At 35.1% G+C, this 19650-nt stretch overlaps 2 protein-coding genes across 4 annotated transcripts in view; both read left to right on the top strand.

The window, feature by feature from the left end:
• The window catches only part of LOC122011717 (chaperone protein DnaJ-like), a 29356-nt gene extending 12784 nt beyond the window's left edge, over positions 1–16572 (top strand). Inside the window, exons 3-11 of one of the 3 annotated variants that reach the window (XM_042568085.1) lie at positions 4779–4871; positions 5055–5176; positions 7090–7285; positions 8000–8175; positions 11080–11209; positions 13632–13792; positions 14405–14496; positions 14695–14797; positions 16082–16572. In XM_042568085.1, the coding sequence (XP_042424019.1) occupies positions 4779–4871; positions 5055–5176; positions 7090–7285; positions 8000–8175; positions 11080–11209; positions 13632–13792; positions 14405–14496; positions 14695–14797; positions 16082–16145 (1137 nt within the window). In that variant the 3' untranslated portion in view covers positions 16146–16572. Of the gene's footprint in view, positions 1–4778; positions 4872–5054; positions 5177–7089; positions 7286–7999; positions 8176–11079; positions 11210–13631; positions 13793–14404; positions 14497–14694; positions 14798–16081 lie in introns of those variants that run through there. The other 2 variants (XM_042568086.1, XM_042568087.1) reach the window with 2 other exon arrangements.
• Positions 16573–17256: 684 nt separating this feature from the next.
• LOC122009336 (ATP phosphoribosyltransferase 2, chloroplastic-like) lies at positions 17257–19331 on the top strand. The gene is made up of 7 exons (XM_042565454.1): positions 17257–17262; positions 17330–17488; positions 17815–17916; positions 18028–18141; positions 18469–18549; positions 18824–18943; positions 19076–19331. Exons 1-7 carry the CDS (start codon positions 17257–17259, stop codon positions 19169–19171), a joined length of 678 nt encoding a protein of 225 aa, XP_042421388.1. The 3' UTR covers positions 19172–19331.
• The last annotated feature ends 319 nt before the right edge of the window (positions 19332–19650 follow it).

The following is a 19650-nucleotide window of genomic DNA, read 5'->3' as shown; positions in this document are numbered from 1 at the left end:
TGCAAGATGTTTTTTCTTTAATGCAAGATAATTTCAAAAAAAAATTCAAAGCAGTTTTCTAGATTTTCCAAATGAACTTTCAAACTAGTTTTCAAAGATTTACAAAACTATTTTTTGAAATAATTTTAAAAATCATGTTTGATCTTTCAATTAGGACTCCCCCTTAACCTGACACCCTTAGGAATCCTTGTTAAGGACAAGGAAATTGTGTCTTAGGGGTTGATCTAAATCAAAAGAACAAATAAATGTTTTTTAAAAAGTTTTGCACGAAAATTTTCAAAATCTTTTTAAAATATTTTCAGAAATTTTCAAAACATTTTCAAAATTTTTAAAATATTTTCATTAGTTTTCAAAAGTATTTTTCAAAACATTTACAAGATTTTTCAAAGACTAGAGATTTTTCAAAACCTACTTCTTTATTTTCTAAAGCATTTTCAAAACCTTTTCAATTGTTTTCAAAATAATTTTTCAAAATGTTTCAACACTTTCTCCCCTTAATTTGACATGTCCTGGTTATCCTTGTTAACCACAAGGAAATCTACCTAAGTACCTAGGGGACTGGGTTCTAGTGTTGACCTAGAGATTCCATGTAAGTGATGGTCAACCAATTTTCAAAGATATATATTTTGAAAAATATATCTATAAGTACACTCAGTCAAACATGATATTCTTATGAGTTTTGTGAGATGTTTAGTCAATTTTACTTGATTCATTTTGAATTTTGTAGATTGTTTGACCTTGGATCTTTCCCCGGGACCCCACATGGCGGGAGCTTCGTGCATCGGGTTGCCCTTTGTTTGACCTTGTGTTAGATTCAGGTTTAATCGCTAGTTAGTTAAATATATATTTTAAAAATTAGCTTCCAGGCTGTGGCGAGGCATAAGAGTTTTCTTGGGTATCAGAGAAATGACCACTTCTAGATAAAGTTTTTTTAAGAAATTGTACATTTAAATTTACTATTGAAAAACTTTAGTCTAACTTGTCTAGGATGTGATGAGGTAGCTTCGATTAGTTCCACTTAGCTAAGTAGACCAAGCAGGGTACGCCTTACCCTTCTTAACTTCCTAGACCAAGCTTCCCTAACGTACTTTCATCTTGCCCCCACCCTGATACTATGTTGAATAAGAATTAAATTATTTTTTTTCCTTGGCATATTTTGATTTTTATTAATTTTATTATTTCATTGAGTAGAATTTTATTCATTAGTTCCATAATTATAAGGTGCATTATTATAATAATTTAATTTTAGAAATTTTAAATTGAGGTTTGACTTATTAAAATTTGTAAATTTATTTTCTTGAATTAAGGTAATTAATTTTTTTCGATTAAATTTTAAATTTTTGTATTTAATTTTTGAATTCATTGTCTCGTAATTAAGTACTTGATGATAATCTTTTATCTTTGGATTTATAATTATAAGGTGCATTATTATAATAATTTAATTTTAGAAATTTTAAATTGAGGTTTGACTTATTAAAATTTGTAAATTTATTTTCTTGAATTAAGGTAATTAATTTTTTTCGATTAAATTTTAAATTTTTGTATTTAATTTTTGAATTCATTGTCTCGTAATTAAGTACTTGATGATAATCTTTTATCTTTGGATTTAAGTTTGCATTTAACTTGTTATAATCTATAATTTAATTTTGAATTTTTCGGATTTAATTTTGAATTTTTAGAATTATTTATTATTTTGTAATTAAATAGTACTTTATTATGATTAATTAAGTTTGAAAAAGTTAAATTTGAATTATTATAATTAAAATTTGTAGATTTATTTTCTTGAATTTTGGTTAATATTCATATTTTCAAAATTAATTAAGTTATTTAAATTGCTTTGGTCAATGTTTTGTTTAACCAAATCAAGGTTGTGTCGATTTGATTAAAGTTTTGATTGACTTATCAAAATCTAGATTTATTTTAGAATTTTTCATATTTAATTTTGATTTTATCCTAGTGTTTGAATTTATCTTTAGATTTATATTTTCTTTATCCTTATGTTTGAATTAATTGAATGGGTAGAATTTATTTTATTTAACATATCATTCTTAATATTTTCATTTTTATTTGTTTTTTATTTTGAATTAATTAAATTTATCAGATTCAATTTTTCTTTTAGTAGAAATCTCCAAATTGATTTTATCCAAATTATCTAAGTTAAATATTTTGTTAAGAAATTTATTAACCTGATCTACGTTGACTTGATCATTTGAATTAATTTTAACTATTTTCAAATTTTGCAACTTTTCATCTTTATTTTTTAAATTAATTAAATTTACATTATTTTCTATTTTTCTAGGATAATAAAAATTATCAAGACTATTTATTTCTAGATGTACAAGAATTGTCATGCATGTTTTCAGAAATATTTAAATTATCATATATATTTTCAGTAAAAGGGGTATTTTGGTAAACTATACTAATATTATTCGTAACCCCTAATTCTGTAGGTTTTTTTGTCATGGACTCGAACTCAGATTTGGAGTTGCGTTTGACTTGATCTTCTAGTTGTGATGGATCCTCGTGAAGTTCGTTCAGCCGGGTCCTAAAGTCGTGGGCATATTTGAACTCTCTAATTCTCCATATAATTTTATTAGACAATAATTCTGAAATTAAATTTATTATCTTTTTGTTTGCTTTCGAATTTTGGATAGATCTCTTCAATGTTATGCCGCAGTCGAAGTCATCCATCATAATGAAACTTTCAATATGTAACCTCCACAACTTGAATCCATCCATATTGTATGGTGGAGGGTCGTCGATGTTTCACCCAAACATTTCCTTATGCACCATTTGAACTATTACAAAAAAACTTAAATTGATGTTCCAAGACTTCGTCTTAGAGTAAGTAGTGCGGAAGGAATAATAACAAAATAAAATATTGTAATGAAAAATAAAATAAAATAAAATGTTTGATTTAGTGGTTGTACAGAAATCAAGCCCCCCTTGCTCTGATACCAATTGTAGGATCGGTGCTGTCGAGAGGGGGGGGGGGGGGTTGAATCTCGATCATTCGTTTTTGTCGTTCTTTCATTTGTTCTATCAAAGTCGTTAATAGCAACAGAATATAAAATAAAGCAAGGAAGAAAGACACGTAGAATTTTACTTGGTTCCCAACCATAGGGTTAGTACATCCAAGGCCTACGCAACGTGAGTCCACTAGTGGTATCATTCTCGGAAGCTTTCCGGAGGCGGAGAAACTCATCTTACTATTTGAATACAAGAAAAAGGATATAATAGAAAATGCACAGCTTGTAAATGAAACAAATAAACTCGTGGTCACGGTCCAGAAGCTCCTGAATGTCACACACCCCTCCTGGATCCTCCCCGGTTGTACGAGCAGAGTTTCGACAGTTCTTCTTTGAGCACAGAGAGTATGAGAAGTGGAGAATTGATGTTGAACATAGAGTCTTCGTCTTCTTTTATAAAGTTGGATCAGATCCTTATCTGCATCAACTCTTATTTGAATGAAGTTATATCTGGATCAAGCATTATATCTATCCACATCATCTGGCTTATCCAAATCATAAAGATAAACTAGATCTTTTGCCACATCATCTTCCATGTATGCATTTCTGAGCAATCTAGACCGAACCCAGTCGATCTAAATCGCTGGTTCAGTCTACTAAATAGGTTTGGGTCCAGTTCGATCTGAGTCAAGTCTGGTTCACCCATTTATAATTGTCTAGTCTCTGTTTTGCTTTCAGCTCTAGGTTCCTGCAAAATAACTATACAAAACACAAACAAGCTGCCTAGCTTATATCTGTAAGTCTACCTGACCTATTAGGCTTACCTTTTGCTTGGAGGTCCCTCTTCCAAGTCTACCGCCTAAAGGTCAATCTCTTAGGATCAAACCACACTCCTGTACATTTACCTGACCTACTAGGCTTACCTTTTGCTTGAATGCCCTTCTTTCAAATCTATCACCTAGGGGTTAATCCTTTAGGATCGAGCCGCACTCTTGTAAATCTACTCAACCTACTAGGCTTCATGCTTAGACTACATCCAAGACTTTACCACCTAAGGCTTACTCCTTAAGATTTTCATTGTCTGACTTCACTCATAAGGACTTTCACCGCCTGGCTTCACTCACCAGGACTTTTACTGCCTAACTTCACTCATTAGAGCCTAACTTTACTCACTAGGACTTTTACCTTATGACTTCGTTCACCAAGGCCTAGCTTCACTCATTAGGACTTTCATCTCCTGGTTTCACTTATTAGGGCATAACTTCACTCATTAGGACTTTCACCTCCTGGTTTCACTCACCAGAGCCTAACTTTATTCACCAGGACTTTCCCTTGTTAACTTTTAGTTAGGACTGCCTTTCCTAGTCATCTGATCTTGGCTAGACTTCTCTTTACTAGTGGTAGACCTGACTAGACTTCACTCACTTCTAAACATCAAGTCCTGTTTAGGTCAACACTTGGTCAATTTGACCATACCTTGTTATATTGTCAAATATTGAAACCTTAGAGGTTTGTTGCTATTATCTGATACTCCTTGCACCAATAATATCTAGTGTGGTATCCCATTTTTATTTTATTTTTATTTTTCAAGCAGATGGAGGTCAAAGAAAATTATTTGTGTGCCTTAATAAACTTTTTTCTGTTGCATACCTATGAATTGTATCTGATCCTTCGTAAATTTGATTTTAATTTTGCAATTGCCTATTATATAATCCTGCCATTTTCTTGTACAAGTATGTTCACATTTTAACAGTTTAGATATAATATGGCACTTTTCCTCTTTCATGTTATTGTATATGTGTTTAACAGGTGCTGTCAGATGATAAAAAGAGGGCTTTATATGACCAATATGGTGAAGCTGGAGTGAAGAGCGGGGTAGGTGGTTCAGCTGGAGCGTACACGGTAATAAAGTGAAATTAGGTTTTCATTCTATCCTATGCACAATATAGAATTTGCTAGCCAAAGGATTTACACTAGCATTCAAATAAATTTGCGGAGATGGTAACTCAACTGGCTACAGCTAAAATTATTTAGATTTATATAGTGAATTTGAAAAATATTCTATATATCTTCCCTTACTTGCAGACCAATCCTTTTGACCTATTTGAGACCTTTTTTGGTGCAAGCATGGGTGGTTTCTCTGGCATGGATCAAACTGCATTTAGAACACGTAGACGTGGAGCTGCTATGAAGGGTGAAGATCTACGGTAAGCTATATTGAAGAGATTATGATAATTTTCTTGTTACTAAATTTCAAGTCGATTATTCTCCTAAATGAATTTGAATAGGGACTTGGACTATATTTTATTGTGAAGAAATCCACCGAGAGAAAGAGAGAGAACTGGAATGAAGAATTTCTCAAATCTTGATATTAAATCTGTACATGAGGATCATTGCTTAGTTTTTACACTTCTTCCCTACTTAATTATGGAATGAAATACAATCAAATCAAATAAATAATCAAATAAAATCCGATCTGCTTAAATTAAACTATCCATATTTACAATATATTCTACACTCCCCCTCAAGTTAGGTTGTACATATTGTACATGCCCAACTTGTCACATAGGTCTTCAAAGTTGATCTTTGGGAGATCTTTTGTAAGTATGTGCCATAACATGATTTCGGTATATTTATTGTTGGAAGAGGTAGAATGGTAGCTAGCTAAATTTTCGTAGTGTGGTTAAGTCCCGTGAATAACGTAGAGTCCGGAGCATGATTCAGCATTGCCAATCATCTTCCCTGTTTCAGTTTAGGAGAAAATTTAGCAAGACACTTTAAATCATGGTCAACTTTCTTATGGATAATAAACTATAGTCCAATATAGGAACATTAAGGACTATTTTCAAGTATATATTTAGCGTTATCGTTACGAAGCCAACACCGATGTTTTTTGCGACAAACTCATTTGCAACACGAATAGTGGAATTGTCTCGGCATGGAACATAATTATGAAGGAGAGATATATCGTCCGTCATGTGATCCAATGTGCCTGAGTCAATAATTCATCGTCCGAGAGACCTGTTTATATTTAATTGTAGCAAAAGGTGATTATGTTCATCCCAAGTGCCCCGCACGGCCCGTCCCCAGGTTATGTGAAGGGAAGTAAATCACGGGGTCAGCTTATAGCCGACCGTCAAGTGGCTAGGGGGTGGGAGGAGTTTTTTCCCCGAGGACATGTGCCCGTTGAGAATTGATCTTTGCCCCATTGTAGCAAATATACCATCCTCTAGCCAACTGGGCACTTCCACGGAGACACCTATTTGTATTTAAGGTATTAGGGAAAATACCTTCGTTGTGGGTTAACCAGTGGACTCCAGATGGGCTAAGGCAGCAGTGGACATTTTTTGGGCTAAGTGGGCTGAAATTTCTGATTGGGCATGATATTCAATGGGTCTGTGCTGGGAAACATGTCTCTCGCTGCTTGGTAGGTCACGCAACATCTTCATCAGCAAGTCAAACTGTTTAGTGTTGAAGGGATTGGCTGCCAACAGTTTTTTGTTGTGGTTAATGGGCGAGAACAAGACTGTGGTTGCTGAGAGTTTGCTTTGCTTTGAAGAAAGAGATGGCTGATGGCTCTGATACCATGAACAAATCTGCCGAGAGAAAGAGACAGAGAAAGAACCGGAATGAAGAATTTCTCAAATTCTTGATATTAAATACATGAGGATCATTGCTTATTTATACACTTCTTTCCAACTTATTTATGGAATGAAATACAATCAAATCAAATAAGCAATAAAATAAAATAAAATCTGATTTGCCTAAATTAAACTATCCATATTTATCCTATATTCTACATATTGCTTAGTGATGCTTCATTCTAGTGCATTTAACCCTAGACCTTGAATGGTTCTTGAACCTAAGACAATATGTTCCAGTTATTGCAGATGTATTAGTTATTAACTTGTTCTCTATGTATTGTCATTTAGCATATGCAGTAAGAAAACTCATTTGGCTTGGACTAAATTTTTATATGCAAATATTTACTATGCTATACCACAGCTTTATGTTGATCTGTGGTTCTATCTCCTTTTCAAATGCTCTGTTACCTCACATTTATAAGAAAAATGAGTTTATGATTTACAGAGTTGTTAATTGATACTTAGAATGTTCACAGGTATGACATAATTTTGGAGTTTTCAGAGGCTATCTTTGGAGCAGAAAAGGAAATTGTTTTGTCTCATTTGGAAACATGTGATATCTGTGCTGGTATGGGATCAAAAATTGGCTCCAAGATGAGAATATGCTCAACTTGTGGTGGAAGAGGCCAAGTAATGCGAACTGAGCAAACACCCTTTGGAATGTTCTCTCAGGTTTGCCAGTACCTTTTTATCCTTCCACTGATTAATGTATTTTTCAGTGGACTCAATTCAATGGCTTTTAGATAGTCGAGACTTACATGGCTTGATGATGATAACAACATAAGGAATCCAATAACTTAAAGGCAAATCAAGATTTTCTATGATAAATAATGAGAATTTATGTGAAGCTTATCATACTAACTGCATTTGAAAACGTCTTAATAGAAATTAAAAAATGGTAACCCGGTGCACGAAGATCCTGTCAATATAGGGTCCCGGGGAGGGTCATACCACATTGGGTCTTAATAGAAAATATGATTAAGAAATTTGAAGTTTCTGTGCTTTATATTATCTAGCATGTAATGCTGGATTGCTTTAATTAAATCCTCTTTGGTCAAGTGAAGCAAGAGAAGCATGGAAAATGATGCCAACTCCAAATCTCTTTAAATTGTTCATTGATGATTGACCAACTTGATTGGTTCAGCTTCTTTAGTATTTCTACTTATATTTTGACTATGTACTTACTACAGGACATTTCTTAGGGATTATAGGCTGGGATCATTGCAAATGAGTTTTATCTTACATAAACAATGCTACTGACAAGTCATGTTAGACCGAACTATGAGTTGATCATACATGCTTGTGTAGTTTTCTTGGTTGCAACTATGCCTGAAGCTAACTGCATCAAAGCCAATGTCCTTGCTCTAAGTTTCTACTCCTGTATAGGTCTCCATTTGCCCAGCTTGTGGGGGAGAAGGTGAAATTATTTCAGAGTATTGCTGGAAGTGTGCTGGAGAAGGTCGCATACGAGTTAGAAAGGATATCAAAGTAAAAATTCCACCAGGTGTTAGCAAAGGCAGTACTCTTCGTGTGAGGGATGAAGGTGATGCAGGACCAAAAGGGTATGGGAATCTATTTGCCAGGGTTAATTCATGTATTCTTCATGGGCTTGAAATGTGCTCTGCCTTAGATTAGTTCTGATGTTTGTATTTCTCTTATCTGAAGTTTGATCTCTCTGATCAAAATTAGTTCTCGGAACCTTTAAAGTCCTAAACTACTGCATATGTGCTTCAATGAATAGCCACTGCCTATGGTTTGATATTAGATCAGCTCATCCATCCGCTATCACTATTACTAGGTTAATATAATCAGAAACTTGAGGGCATAGTTCTCGTGGGATCAAAATTTGAATCAAGCTTCCTTTCATCCCTCATGGACTTAAACAAGCCCGACTTGACTATGTTCTGAAGCTAAAGTGATAATTTATTTATCTTTAAGTAATTAAAAAAATGCTCTCTGAACCTGATTTTAATTCATTTTTCTTAAGCATACAATGTGCTGAAAGCTAAGTTAAAATAGTTTTAACTTTGCTGAAAGATGATTCATGGATTCCATAGTTATACAATTTAAATCGAGGAGGAATAACAAGAGGGATAGCAGAGAAAGCTCAATCCAATTAAGAGAGATACGATGATATTGTTATTACTAACTATAGACTGAAATTAAAAATAATCGTGAGCATTAGTTGCAGCTTGTTGCTTCTATTATTAAAGGAATATATCTCTTATCTTGTTTTAGTGAGGTTTGACCAAGCACATTCAGCTATTAGGCAGAATCAAACTAAGGGCTCCCATTGTGGACTTGGCGACCCAGAGGGAGCCCACTCCCATAGTGGGAGGGAGCTCTGATAGAGCTGTTCCTTAAAGTTTTTTTTGGTTATTAAAATGATTTTTTTAATATTTGTTTATAAAAAAAAATGCTCTTATTGAAGGAGTGGCTCCGTGTTTACGGAGTCGCTCCTTCAAGTTTTTTACTTTTTTAAATTAAAAAAAAAATCTATAAATACATTTTCAATCTCTCATTTTTTTTCATTCATCTTTCATTTTCTTCACTCTCTACTTTTTCTTTCTTTCTTTCTTTCTTTCATTCTCTATTTGTATTCGAGATGGATGAAAATTTCAACACTTCTTTTATAAATCTTTTAAATTCTTTAAATGTGGAAGAAAATACATCTTCTCAAATACTCGCATTCTTCCAAATGTCCAATATCCTCATTTTTTTTCTCCCACACAATGCTCTCTAAATTTTCAAAATATTTCATATGCTCCATCAAATTTCCCAAATTCCTAAAGTTCTTAAAATTTTTCAATGAATCCAAGTAACGCCACCCCAACTTCATTTGGTATGTATCCACCCCAATGGGCAGTCAATTTAGGATGCCTTCTTTGCCTTGTGTATTTTCTGCTCCTCAATCATCAATCATGCTTTTGAATGAATCAAAAAGGGCTACTATTGACCCATCTATCAGCGACAAAGAAGCAACTCAGTGGCCACCACACTCATCACAAGAAGAGCGTGAAGTTGAACTAGAGAAAGATGATTCAAAACGAAGATTTTGGTCTCTCAATGAAGACGTGGTCCTTGTGAAGGCATGGGCAACTATCAGTACCAACGTAGTCATTGGTAATGACCAGAAGAATCAAGCTTTTTGGAAGCATATAGCTGATTATTACAATAAGCATCGACCCACTAGAACTATGACGAGAATCTATCAGCGGCTAAAATCACATTAATATGAGTTTACATCGATGGTAAATGAATTTTTTGCAATCTATAATAATTTTTATACTCATCGTCAAAGTAGTTGGAGTTACGAGAATGTATTGGAGAACACAATGAATATGTGAAAAGCCAACAACAATAATAAGGACTTCAAGTATGCAGGTGTGGAGGGTTCTCAGAGAATATGAGAAATATGCACCATAATCAGTTGCTCATTACTCTAGCAAGAAGGCAAAGACATCCAAATCAAGGGGGAACACTTCAACATAAAATCCAGATACAAGTGTTGATGTGGATGACTCCGAAGTCTGCATTCATCCAATAGGGCATAAGGCAACGAAGAGAAAGCGAAAATCCAAAGCTAGAGAGGGCGACAAAATGAAACAAAGTATCGACAAAGAATAACAAGATATTATCAATGCTAAAAGTGGCTTTGTGAGAAGCCGAGATCTTTCATAAGGATTATAAAATTCTTATGAAGGATACCAAAACAACTTCATATATATGAGAAAATGGTTGAAAAAATTAAGCAGAGATGTGATCGGTACATGTGTTTAAGTTTATTATTATAATTTATGTCTTTTTATTTGATGTACTGCAATATTTATGTAATTTTTTAATTATTAATGTTATTCCATGTTAACAATTTATGGATTTAAATTTTATAAAAATTTAATTATATATAATATAAAATATGAAGGATGGATGAGAAATATATATAATGAAAAAGTAAGACCCATGAAGGAGTTGTTGAGGGGTTTTTTTTTATAGTGGAGAGATGTGTGGAGTTTTTTACTTTTGACGTTGCGTGGATGTGGCAACGAGGGAGCTTTCCAAGAGCTCCCACAACTATGGATGCTCTAATAATTTTCATGCATGGAACAAACTGAAGAAAAGATTGATCAGGCTTGTGTCACTGGGATCAACGGCTCTTGATTAATGTCAGCTTAAATGAGTTACTGATTGTGGTAGATCTTATGTTAGCCTTATTGTGGGTGCATCATTAAATTGAGCCTTAGTCAAAACTAGCATACTAACCCTTTTCCATGTTTTTGTAATGCCATAGCTAGATTTATTCCAGACAGTAATTAATATGCTCTTGCTCCCAAGCACACAACTTTTTCTCCAGGTTTCTGTAAATTGCATGTACACTTTGATTTTGTGGCATGGTAGCTAATTATACTGCATTATTTTTTGTTTAAAATTTGCCAATGGATAACATGTTGCACTTTCATTGTCTTAAGGGGTCCACCAGGTGATCTTTATGTATGCCTTGACATTGAAGAAATTTCTGAAATTCAACGAGATGGCATTAACTTGTTCTCAACTGTTACCATTGATTTCATTGAAGCCATCTTAGGGACCACTGTTAAGGTGATTCCTGAACTTCCTTTTTGACCTTTTATTGTTTTAGACCATCACTAAAGAAATGGGACTAAGTTCAAATATATTGACTGTCCTTCAAAAAAAAATAATTAACTTCACTAATAAAATTCTATTGCGCATTTATGCTTACTGTCAAATGCACCATCTTGGCTAGTGAAGGGAAATGAGAAAGGTTACATCAGCCTCCTAATGCAAGGGCTTGTGAAAGTTTCCATTGGAAAGGTCATGTTAAGTGCTAATAATACATAAGAATTAAACTCTAGTTAGATCTTCTCACTTTGTTTCTTTTGGGTTTTCATGATTAAAATATGTGGTGCTGAGATGTGCATGTTACTCCTGAGCTTAGGATTTCAAATTTAGCTAACCATGGAATGTCTCCTCGATGAAGTGTGCAAAATCTATTTAGCATCTTGAGTTACTACAAGCTAAGGTTTTAAAACTTGTTCTAGTATTTCTGCTGACTGGTTTTTCCTGGCTGTCATCGACTGGTTCATGGAAGATCATCCAAACTTCTATTCCAATCATTAGTCGCAGTTGAACTTGAGTTAGGTAAAAGGTAAAATTTTTAGGTACAAATTGGTGGTGCATTATTGAGGAAATGATAAATAAAAATAATGTCACAGAATGAGGTTGGCATCAAGAGGGGGAGTGCAAAACAGATATTTATTAAAGAGCACCTCTATTGCTAGTACTGCCATTGCTACCACAAGTACACCCTCTTTCTCCTTCAATACCAACTGATGAATCCCTTCTTTCCTCGTCCACGTCTTCCTTGTCTAGTAGTAGAGCTCCTCTTGTCTTCCTATAGCTTTGTGACACCTCACTTAAATCTCACATAAGTTGTGACTTAATGAGTTTATAAAAGGTCAAATGAGTTAATTAACTATTAACTTGGACTAGATGAAGAAGTTAATGGGTTAGTGGTTGAGATTAACAAGTTAATGGGCTAGCTTTCGTTGGGTGCTTCAGGACATTGCACCAAAGCTACTTTTGATCCTCTCCAAAACTGACCTTTATCCAATAATGGCCAAATATGCATTGGGTATTCTAGCGTTCAGATTCTCTCTCTGCTAAACTGATAATATTTAATCTTGGTTTTGGCTTTCTAGGTGCATGATTAATTGCAATTGCCATCGACCACTTTCTTTTTGAGAATTAGAGTGAATCTTCATATATTTTTAAAGCCAAAAAGTGTATTATCAATCATCATAATTTTTCATTGAAAGGAAACATGATTTTGATAGGAATTAAGTTAAAGAAAAGGAAAATATGATTGATATTCTCCTCCTTGAATTGATTATTAATAGAGATTTGAAAAGTTTACTATGGAAGGATCATTCTCTAGTCCAAATATGTTGATGAGAATCCCAATTAATCTTTGAGATTGTTGATAAAGATTTGATTCAGCATCACTCATCTCAAATTAAGTTAATAGGAAAAGGTCCAAACTTGTGATTGCGGCTATGGCTCTGATGGTCAGCATGAACTAAGCTTGAAACCTGTGCAACCAGAAAACCTGAATGTTGCGCAGGAATAAGCCAATGATGGGAGATAACTAGATTGAAACAAGAACAGAAATTATTTCAAGGACAAGCTAAGTTTGAGGTTTTGCACTTTAAACTCATGCCAATTTGATTGGATTAGCCATTGGTTCTAAAACCTTGAGCTATTGGGAAGCACCCCCTCAGGGCGGTGCGGTGGTTAAAGCATGGGGTGGGTGTTACCACATGAGGTCTTGGGGTCGAAACTTGGCGTGTCCAAGCATGCCTTCCCCCATGCCTTGGCCACCTGCACTAATGGCTAGTAGTCACCCGTGATTTACCTCCTCCGTGATGGCCTAGGGACGGGTTGGCGGGGATGTTGGGATGAGTGAATCGCCTTTTTTTTTGCCACTTGAGCTATTAGGAAGCACCCAATTTCCAGATTTATGGTTTACAAATTGTGATAAAATAAGATTCTAATGGAACTATAGGCACAGCTATGCTTCATGATACACCATCAGTAAATGGGTCTGAGTATCTATATTGCTGAATCCATATCACAATCATATCTCAATTTATAGCGTACCAGTAGTGTACTTGAGTCATTCCTCATCAGCTTATTCACTAAACAACAGAACTATACTACATAGATCCACAGAAACCATATATAGATGCAACACATGCCCTCCAAATCTGCATCCATCCAAATTTCATCACATCAATATTTACTAGGTGCACCTACTGGCGTAACGCTATTATTGCCGATCATCAAGCATACTGAAATGCATTAGTATGCTCCCAGGCCATGGAGTAATATTTATGATTATTTATGAAAGTTTGTTTTTGCTCTTATTTCAGTTTTCTCTCTTTACTTCTTTCTCATGGTTCCATTTATAACTGACTGGTTTATTTGGCAAATTCATTGACAGGTCAAGACAGTTGATGGGATTGGTGAACTTCAGGTACCTCCTGGTACCCAACCTGGTGACGTGGTTGTTCTAGCAAAAAGAGGTGTCCCTAAGTTAAACAAGCCATCAATGCGCGGTGATCATTTATTCAATATCAAAGTAACTATACCAAGTCGTATCAGGTTGAGCATTATAGCTATCAGATAGATTCCCCTTTATCTAGTGTCTGAAAAAATAGGCTATTTTGAATTTTGGTTCTTCATGCTATACACGCCTACATATCACATTCAATTCCTTTCACTTTGCTCTTGGTGTATGTGAAACATTTTCATTATAGAAGGGTTTTCCAACTTCTGAACCGTACACACTTTGTCAATGGTCAATAGACTTGTTCATTAGCTTTGATAAAATTCATGTCTCTGTGGCATAAAGTTTATACAGATCTGATTTGATCCTGGTGCTGACACTGGAAGTTTCCTTAATACAAGAACAACAAGCCATGAGTCTTGACTTACCACCCTTATCATTAGACAAAATATGACTGAGGTCCATGTTTATTAGGTTTTTGACGTGGTTTTACACTGGTGGCCTGAAGCAACCTTCAATCTTCTTTACCTGGGTTTTGGAATCGTCATGACCGTGCTTTTAATAATTTTTTCAATAATTGGTGTCAGTTGACCCCAGTGTTTAGCTAAATTGATTTGGCCTAATTACTGGTTTTGGATGAGCCATCTTTTTTCTTTACCATCCTTTTCTCATCTTTCTTATGTACAATTTTCTGTATGTTTCTGCAGTGGACAAGAACAAGAGTTGCTTGAAGAACTTGCATCTTTGAGAAGTAATTCTGTCCGCCGCCCAAGTTCTCACCCAAATACAAAAACACAGAGTAAGATCAAAGTGCTTTTTTAATTATAATGCTTCTTGATAATTGGTAAAAATAATTAACATAATTGTAAGAAGTTTGAGTTTGCCAAATATGATGTCAGATTTAAGAATGAACTGGTACTTTTATCTGCTATAGTTGTTTTTGGTGAGTACTTGGTTGGATATGATTTATGTCTAAGCTTGATATACCTTTTTGCAGTTGATACTACAAAAAGAAGTCAAAAGAGCATGGAGGCACAGGATTCAGAGCAAGAGCAAACAAGTCAAAATGACTTTTGGCAGTCATTAAAGGACTTTGCTGGGTACGTTTTTTGTCTCAATAAGCAATCCAAGAACAATATGATGTATTCAGGTCCTTGGATAACATCCATAAATTTCTTGTTTAATTTAGTAAATTCTGCTATGTTTTTTTCTTCCTTTTTTTCATCTCATCAACTTTATATTTCAGCGTTTGAGCTGAGCCCAGGTTTAGATAATTCCATCCTTACCATTTCTTGTCATTTCTCTCTCATTTTTCTCATCCAAAACCTTGGGCGCGTGGGTGTAGGTAATTCCATCCCTATCATTTTCTTGCCCATTTCTTTTCCTTTTTTCTCCTCTAAAACCTTCTACAAGTGCTTCATTTATCTTAAAATTTCAATTTTCATGGATTTCTTCTTTTTCAGAATCCAGGTACAGTCTTTTACTTAATGCCCTATCTCCATGTTATATTCTCTCATACGGCTGGTGTCATCTATCAATTTACTCTTGCTCTTTCTTTCGTTTCACTTTGAACCAAAATGATTAAGGATGTTCTCTATGTAAGGCAATAATTTCAACACTTAGTTTGATGTGTGTGTGTGTGTGTGTTTTGATACATTTTTCATCATTTTGAGGGCACAAAACATGCCATAATGTTCAACAAGATCCTATACTTGGTTAAGTAAAACATTTGTTTAAAGTTTGAGTTCCACTAAAAGTATTTATTGATCATACATAGCTAGTTTGTTAGTTGTTAGTTTGTGGTTTTTTTTGGCCTCGTTAGTTTGTTTGTTAAGCTTTTCTAGCTAGTTACAAAACGTTGATATTTGACAAAGACATTAATTTGTCTATTTAGACCTTGACATTTTGACAATCTATGTAATCCACCTATTGTAGCTGTTACACCAAAAATGTCATGCATTCACCGTCTACACTATGCTCTAGGACAAATCTCGTAGGAACTCACGACTTAGAATTCATCCCACCATGCACCTCCCGTCTATGTACCTGAATTTACTTCCCTCCGTACCCATGTGACCGGCTCTAGGGCCACTGAGTTGACAGATCTGCCTTTTTTTTTTGTTTGTAATTTGCATGCTCTCTTTTCATCTCCATGTCGCTTGTCTTATGGTACATGAACTTTCTCTTCAATTTATAGTCAACTATTTTATTTCATTGTTAGTACTGAAAGCAATATCCTACTTTAGGTAGTTTGAGTTTGGTGAATTAAAATCAGTTGAACTTTATCCCGATCAACAACCAGTACATTAGAATTATACATGTATCTTTTTTCCTTATTCTCGCCCGTTTAATAGTTACTACTTCTGTGGTTCTGGTAACTGAAGCATTTTGAACTATTTCAAAAACTTCATGGTTACATGGATCATATATATTCAGGTCTGTTGCTAATGGAGCACTTAAATGGCTAAAAGACAACCTTTAGCCGGAAAGCTACCCTCGCTGCTGACAAAAGATGCTACCCCTTATTTTGCAAGATCAAGTCCGCACCATGTACCCTCGAAATTGCATTTTTTTTTCATAGCTACCATCCTCATTTACTGTCAGGCGCTAGTTGTTGTTGATCGTCGTCGTCGTCTGACAAAGATAGATCAGGGGCGTATATCAAATTCTTTTCATCCCATGTTTTCCAACCCCACTTTCATGTACAGGAGATATCTGCAATATCAAGACAAAAGGAGTTGCACCTACAGTTTTTGTAATTTGCACTGGTTGGGGGCAAGTGGAAGAGCTAATAAATGATTCTTTCATTCATGTGGCCTCTCATATAACCATGACACTGATACTTCAATTTCAAAAGCTCTATAGTCTGTCTCAATCTTCCCTAATTTTAAATGCTGACTAGGATTATTTGTCAATTGTTTGATTTGGAATATTGTAGTGATCTTGTTGTTCGTCTGTGTTTATAACAAAGGCTTTGGATTAATATCTGTAGATGGAATCAAATCTTCACGTATTTTCTAATTAAATTCCATTTTCTGGCTTTCTGTGCAAACTGAATTGTAATCGTTCAAAAATATCTAAAAGGATATTAAAAATATGTAATAATTTTTGTCAGAAACAAATGAACGTTTTTTTCAACGTGAACCACATAGGTAAATAGGGCACCGGTGGAGAATAACAAGCAGAAGGGTGCATTTTAAAAGAAAAAAAAAGGATAAATGATCAGGTTCAACAGTAAGTGTCAGTGGCGGCTTCTGTTACATCTGTGCCAACTGCCAACGAGACTTTGACTAAAATGCCCCTAACACATAACTAAATCTCATCGAAATACGAGGGTATCTTTGCTCTTTCCGGAATATTTTCTCTCGCGTCCAATGTCCTAGACTTGGTTATCTTACAGAATCGACGACGCCTCTCACGCCGCCGGTCACTCACAATACGATTCAACAAGAATGAAACTAACAATAAGGATGTTGTTGATGTCCAGTGGCATTTCATCAATAATTTTATGCCTTCTTTTTTGAATCACTTCTTCAAATTATTGCATAGCCATTACCACATGGATGTTGCTTAAACATGACAATTATTTTTCCTACTATCATCTATTTATAACTCATAAGTTGCTGAGTTAGACTGTTCCTGTAATATGTCTCGAGCAACTCTGTGACGCCCACAAGTCAGGTGATTTGGAGGTGTGGTTTCAACGACCTAAAGATATAGTTCGAAAGATAAAGTCAGGTGATTTGGATCTTGGTATTGTTGGTTATGACATCGTTTGTGAATGTGGTGAGGTAGTTATCATATTGTTCCCTTATCCAGAAGTACTTTCTGTTCCTTTAGTTGACATAAACACATTATTGAAATTGATATGTCATGAAAACATTGCTTTATTGCTAAACATATTTTGAATGGAAGCATAAACTGAATTTAAAAATAAGTTCTTGGTTTGATGTTGCTGTCTAGATAAGGAAACCATAGCCCATAAGATCTGCAAATGAAATTGGCTAAGAATGATCTGATTGAGGCTGTTAGGATTTGTCAAATTTGACTGAAGGGATCATCATCGACTAAAAAACAAATCTGAAAATGATGTAAAACTAGAAAATAACTCTTCCAGATGGGCACAACTGATGCTATTTTAGATCTTGTGAGCAGTGGCATGACACTAGCAGAGAACAATTTGAAAGAAATCAAAGGTGGAGTTGTCTTAGAAAGCCAAGTAAGTTTTCATACTAACTGCCACCATCGTCTTGACTGTTACCTTTGGTATTGAATAAGACGAAATCATTCTCTCTTACATGGCTTCTGTGACTTCTTTTGTGTTTTGCAGGCTGTGCGTGTTGCAAGCCGGAGATCTTTGAACATGAGCAAGGGTGCACTAGAAATCACCCATGAAATGCTTGAACGACTTGAGGCACATTTAAGGGCTATTGGGGTAGTAACAGTACGTTGAAAACATTGTTGTTCATGTCATTATTTATTCTATCCCTTGTGCTTTTTCATGTGGCAAATGGCAAAACGGTGATTCGTTCGCCCCCAGCACCTCCATTAGTCCGTTCCAGGATCAACACGAAGGAGGTAAATCACGGTAACTGGAGAAGCTAGTGCGCAGTGGGAAGAGGTACACAGAGACCAAGAAATTACGCCCTGACTATCCTGAGATTCGAACTCACGTTCTCAAGTGACAAGCTTATACGCACTAACAATTCCAACTAAGCCCGTGGGGGCCCTTGTGCTTTTTCCCTTGTGCTTTTTTATGATCTAATGGAAGGTCGTTGCAAATATGAGGGGCAACAGCGCAGAGGAAGTGGCAGAGAGAGTTCTTAGCCAACCATCATTATCGGGCTTGCAAGTAAACACATTTTAGACATCTGATTTCAAACTTGCAATCTCCTACATATTTCTCGACTTTGATTGTCACATTAACCGACGGGTTCACCTGTCTCCTACGCGAGGACCACCTATATCTGCCGGATCATGATATTTTAACATTGTTGCAAAAAAATCTGTAGTCTTCTTCGTTTTTCCCTGTTTGCTTAATTGATGAGAGCTCAATACTCGGCTACTTCGGATGCTCACATGTAAACATGAATGCATTTAAACAGATATTTGGTTCGTGAAAACAGGGTCCTACTGTAAGTCCAGTGTTCTGCAAACGTGATGGCAAGGTCGTAGTGGACTTCTTTGCGATAATCATATGTGTGCTGCAAATGGAGCTTTACAAATCTGTTCAGCAACTAAGAGCAGTAAGATCCTTTGCTTGCTATGCAACTAATTTTTCATTCAACTTCATTTCTTTGTTCATTTAGTCATCACTCCAAAACCATTAGTAAATTGACAAATTGGCTTCGTATCTCGACTTATTGGAATTTTTGTAGATTGGTGGGAGTGGGGTTTTGGTATCCGATTTGACATATATTTTTGAGGAAGAGACACCAAGGTGGCGCACCCTTCTTTCAGAGCTTGGGTTATGATGTTCTTTAAGTGCTTATTTATCTTTAGCATGAAATGGCACCATTTCCTCTACTATTCGTTTTGAATCTTTCTTTCTGCTGTTGCTTAGTGAGTTTGAAGTGGACAAAATAAAGTTTTCTAGTTAGTTCCAAAATTTTGTAAGAAACAAAATAGTTACAAATAGAGTTAATGATGGAAGACCTATTTCCCAGTAAGTAATAATCATTTTTGTTGCCATTGTTCATTTGTTCGTATCTTGGATGACCAATTTGACATTGTAATTTTGTTACCGTTAATATTACTAACTGTCCATGCATATGCTTTGGAGTCGAGCTGACTTTATGAAATAAAAAATGGATTATGGATGTTAAACTTGCATATTTAATATTCCAAGATGAGCCCCTTTTTCTCTCTCTCAAGATCAACTTGTACTAATTGAGTAACTCGAGCTTTCGACTCTGAAATATATTTGGTTTTTCGATGTCCTTTAAACAGGTCA

Source organism: Zingiber officinale, chromosome 8A (genome assembly GCF_018446385.1).
Source record: "Zingiber officinale cultivar Zhangliang chromosome 8A, Zo_v1.1, whole genome shotgun sequence".
Taxonomy (NCBI): domain Eukaryota; kingdom Viridiplantae; phylum Streptophyta; class Magnoliopsida; order Zingiberales; family Zingiberaceae; genus Zingiber; species Zingiber officinale.
The sequence above is the reverse complement of the archived record's forward strand: the minus strand, read 5'-3'. Positions and strand labels throughout refer to the sequence as shown.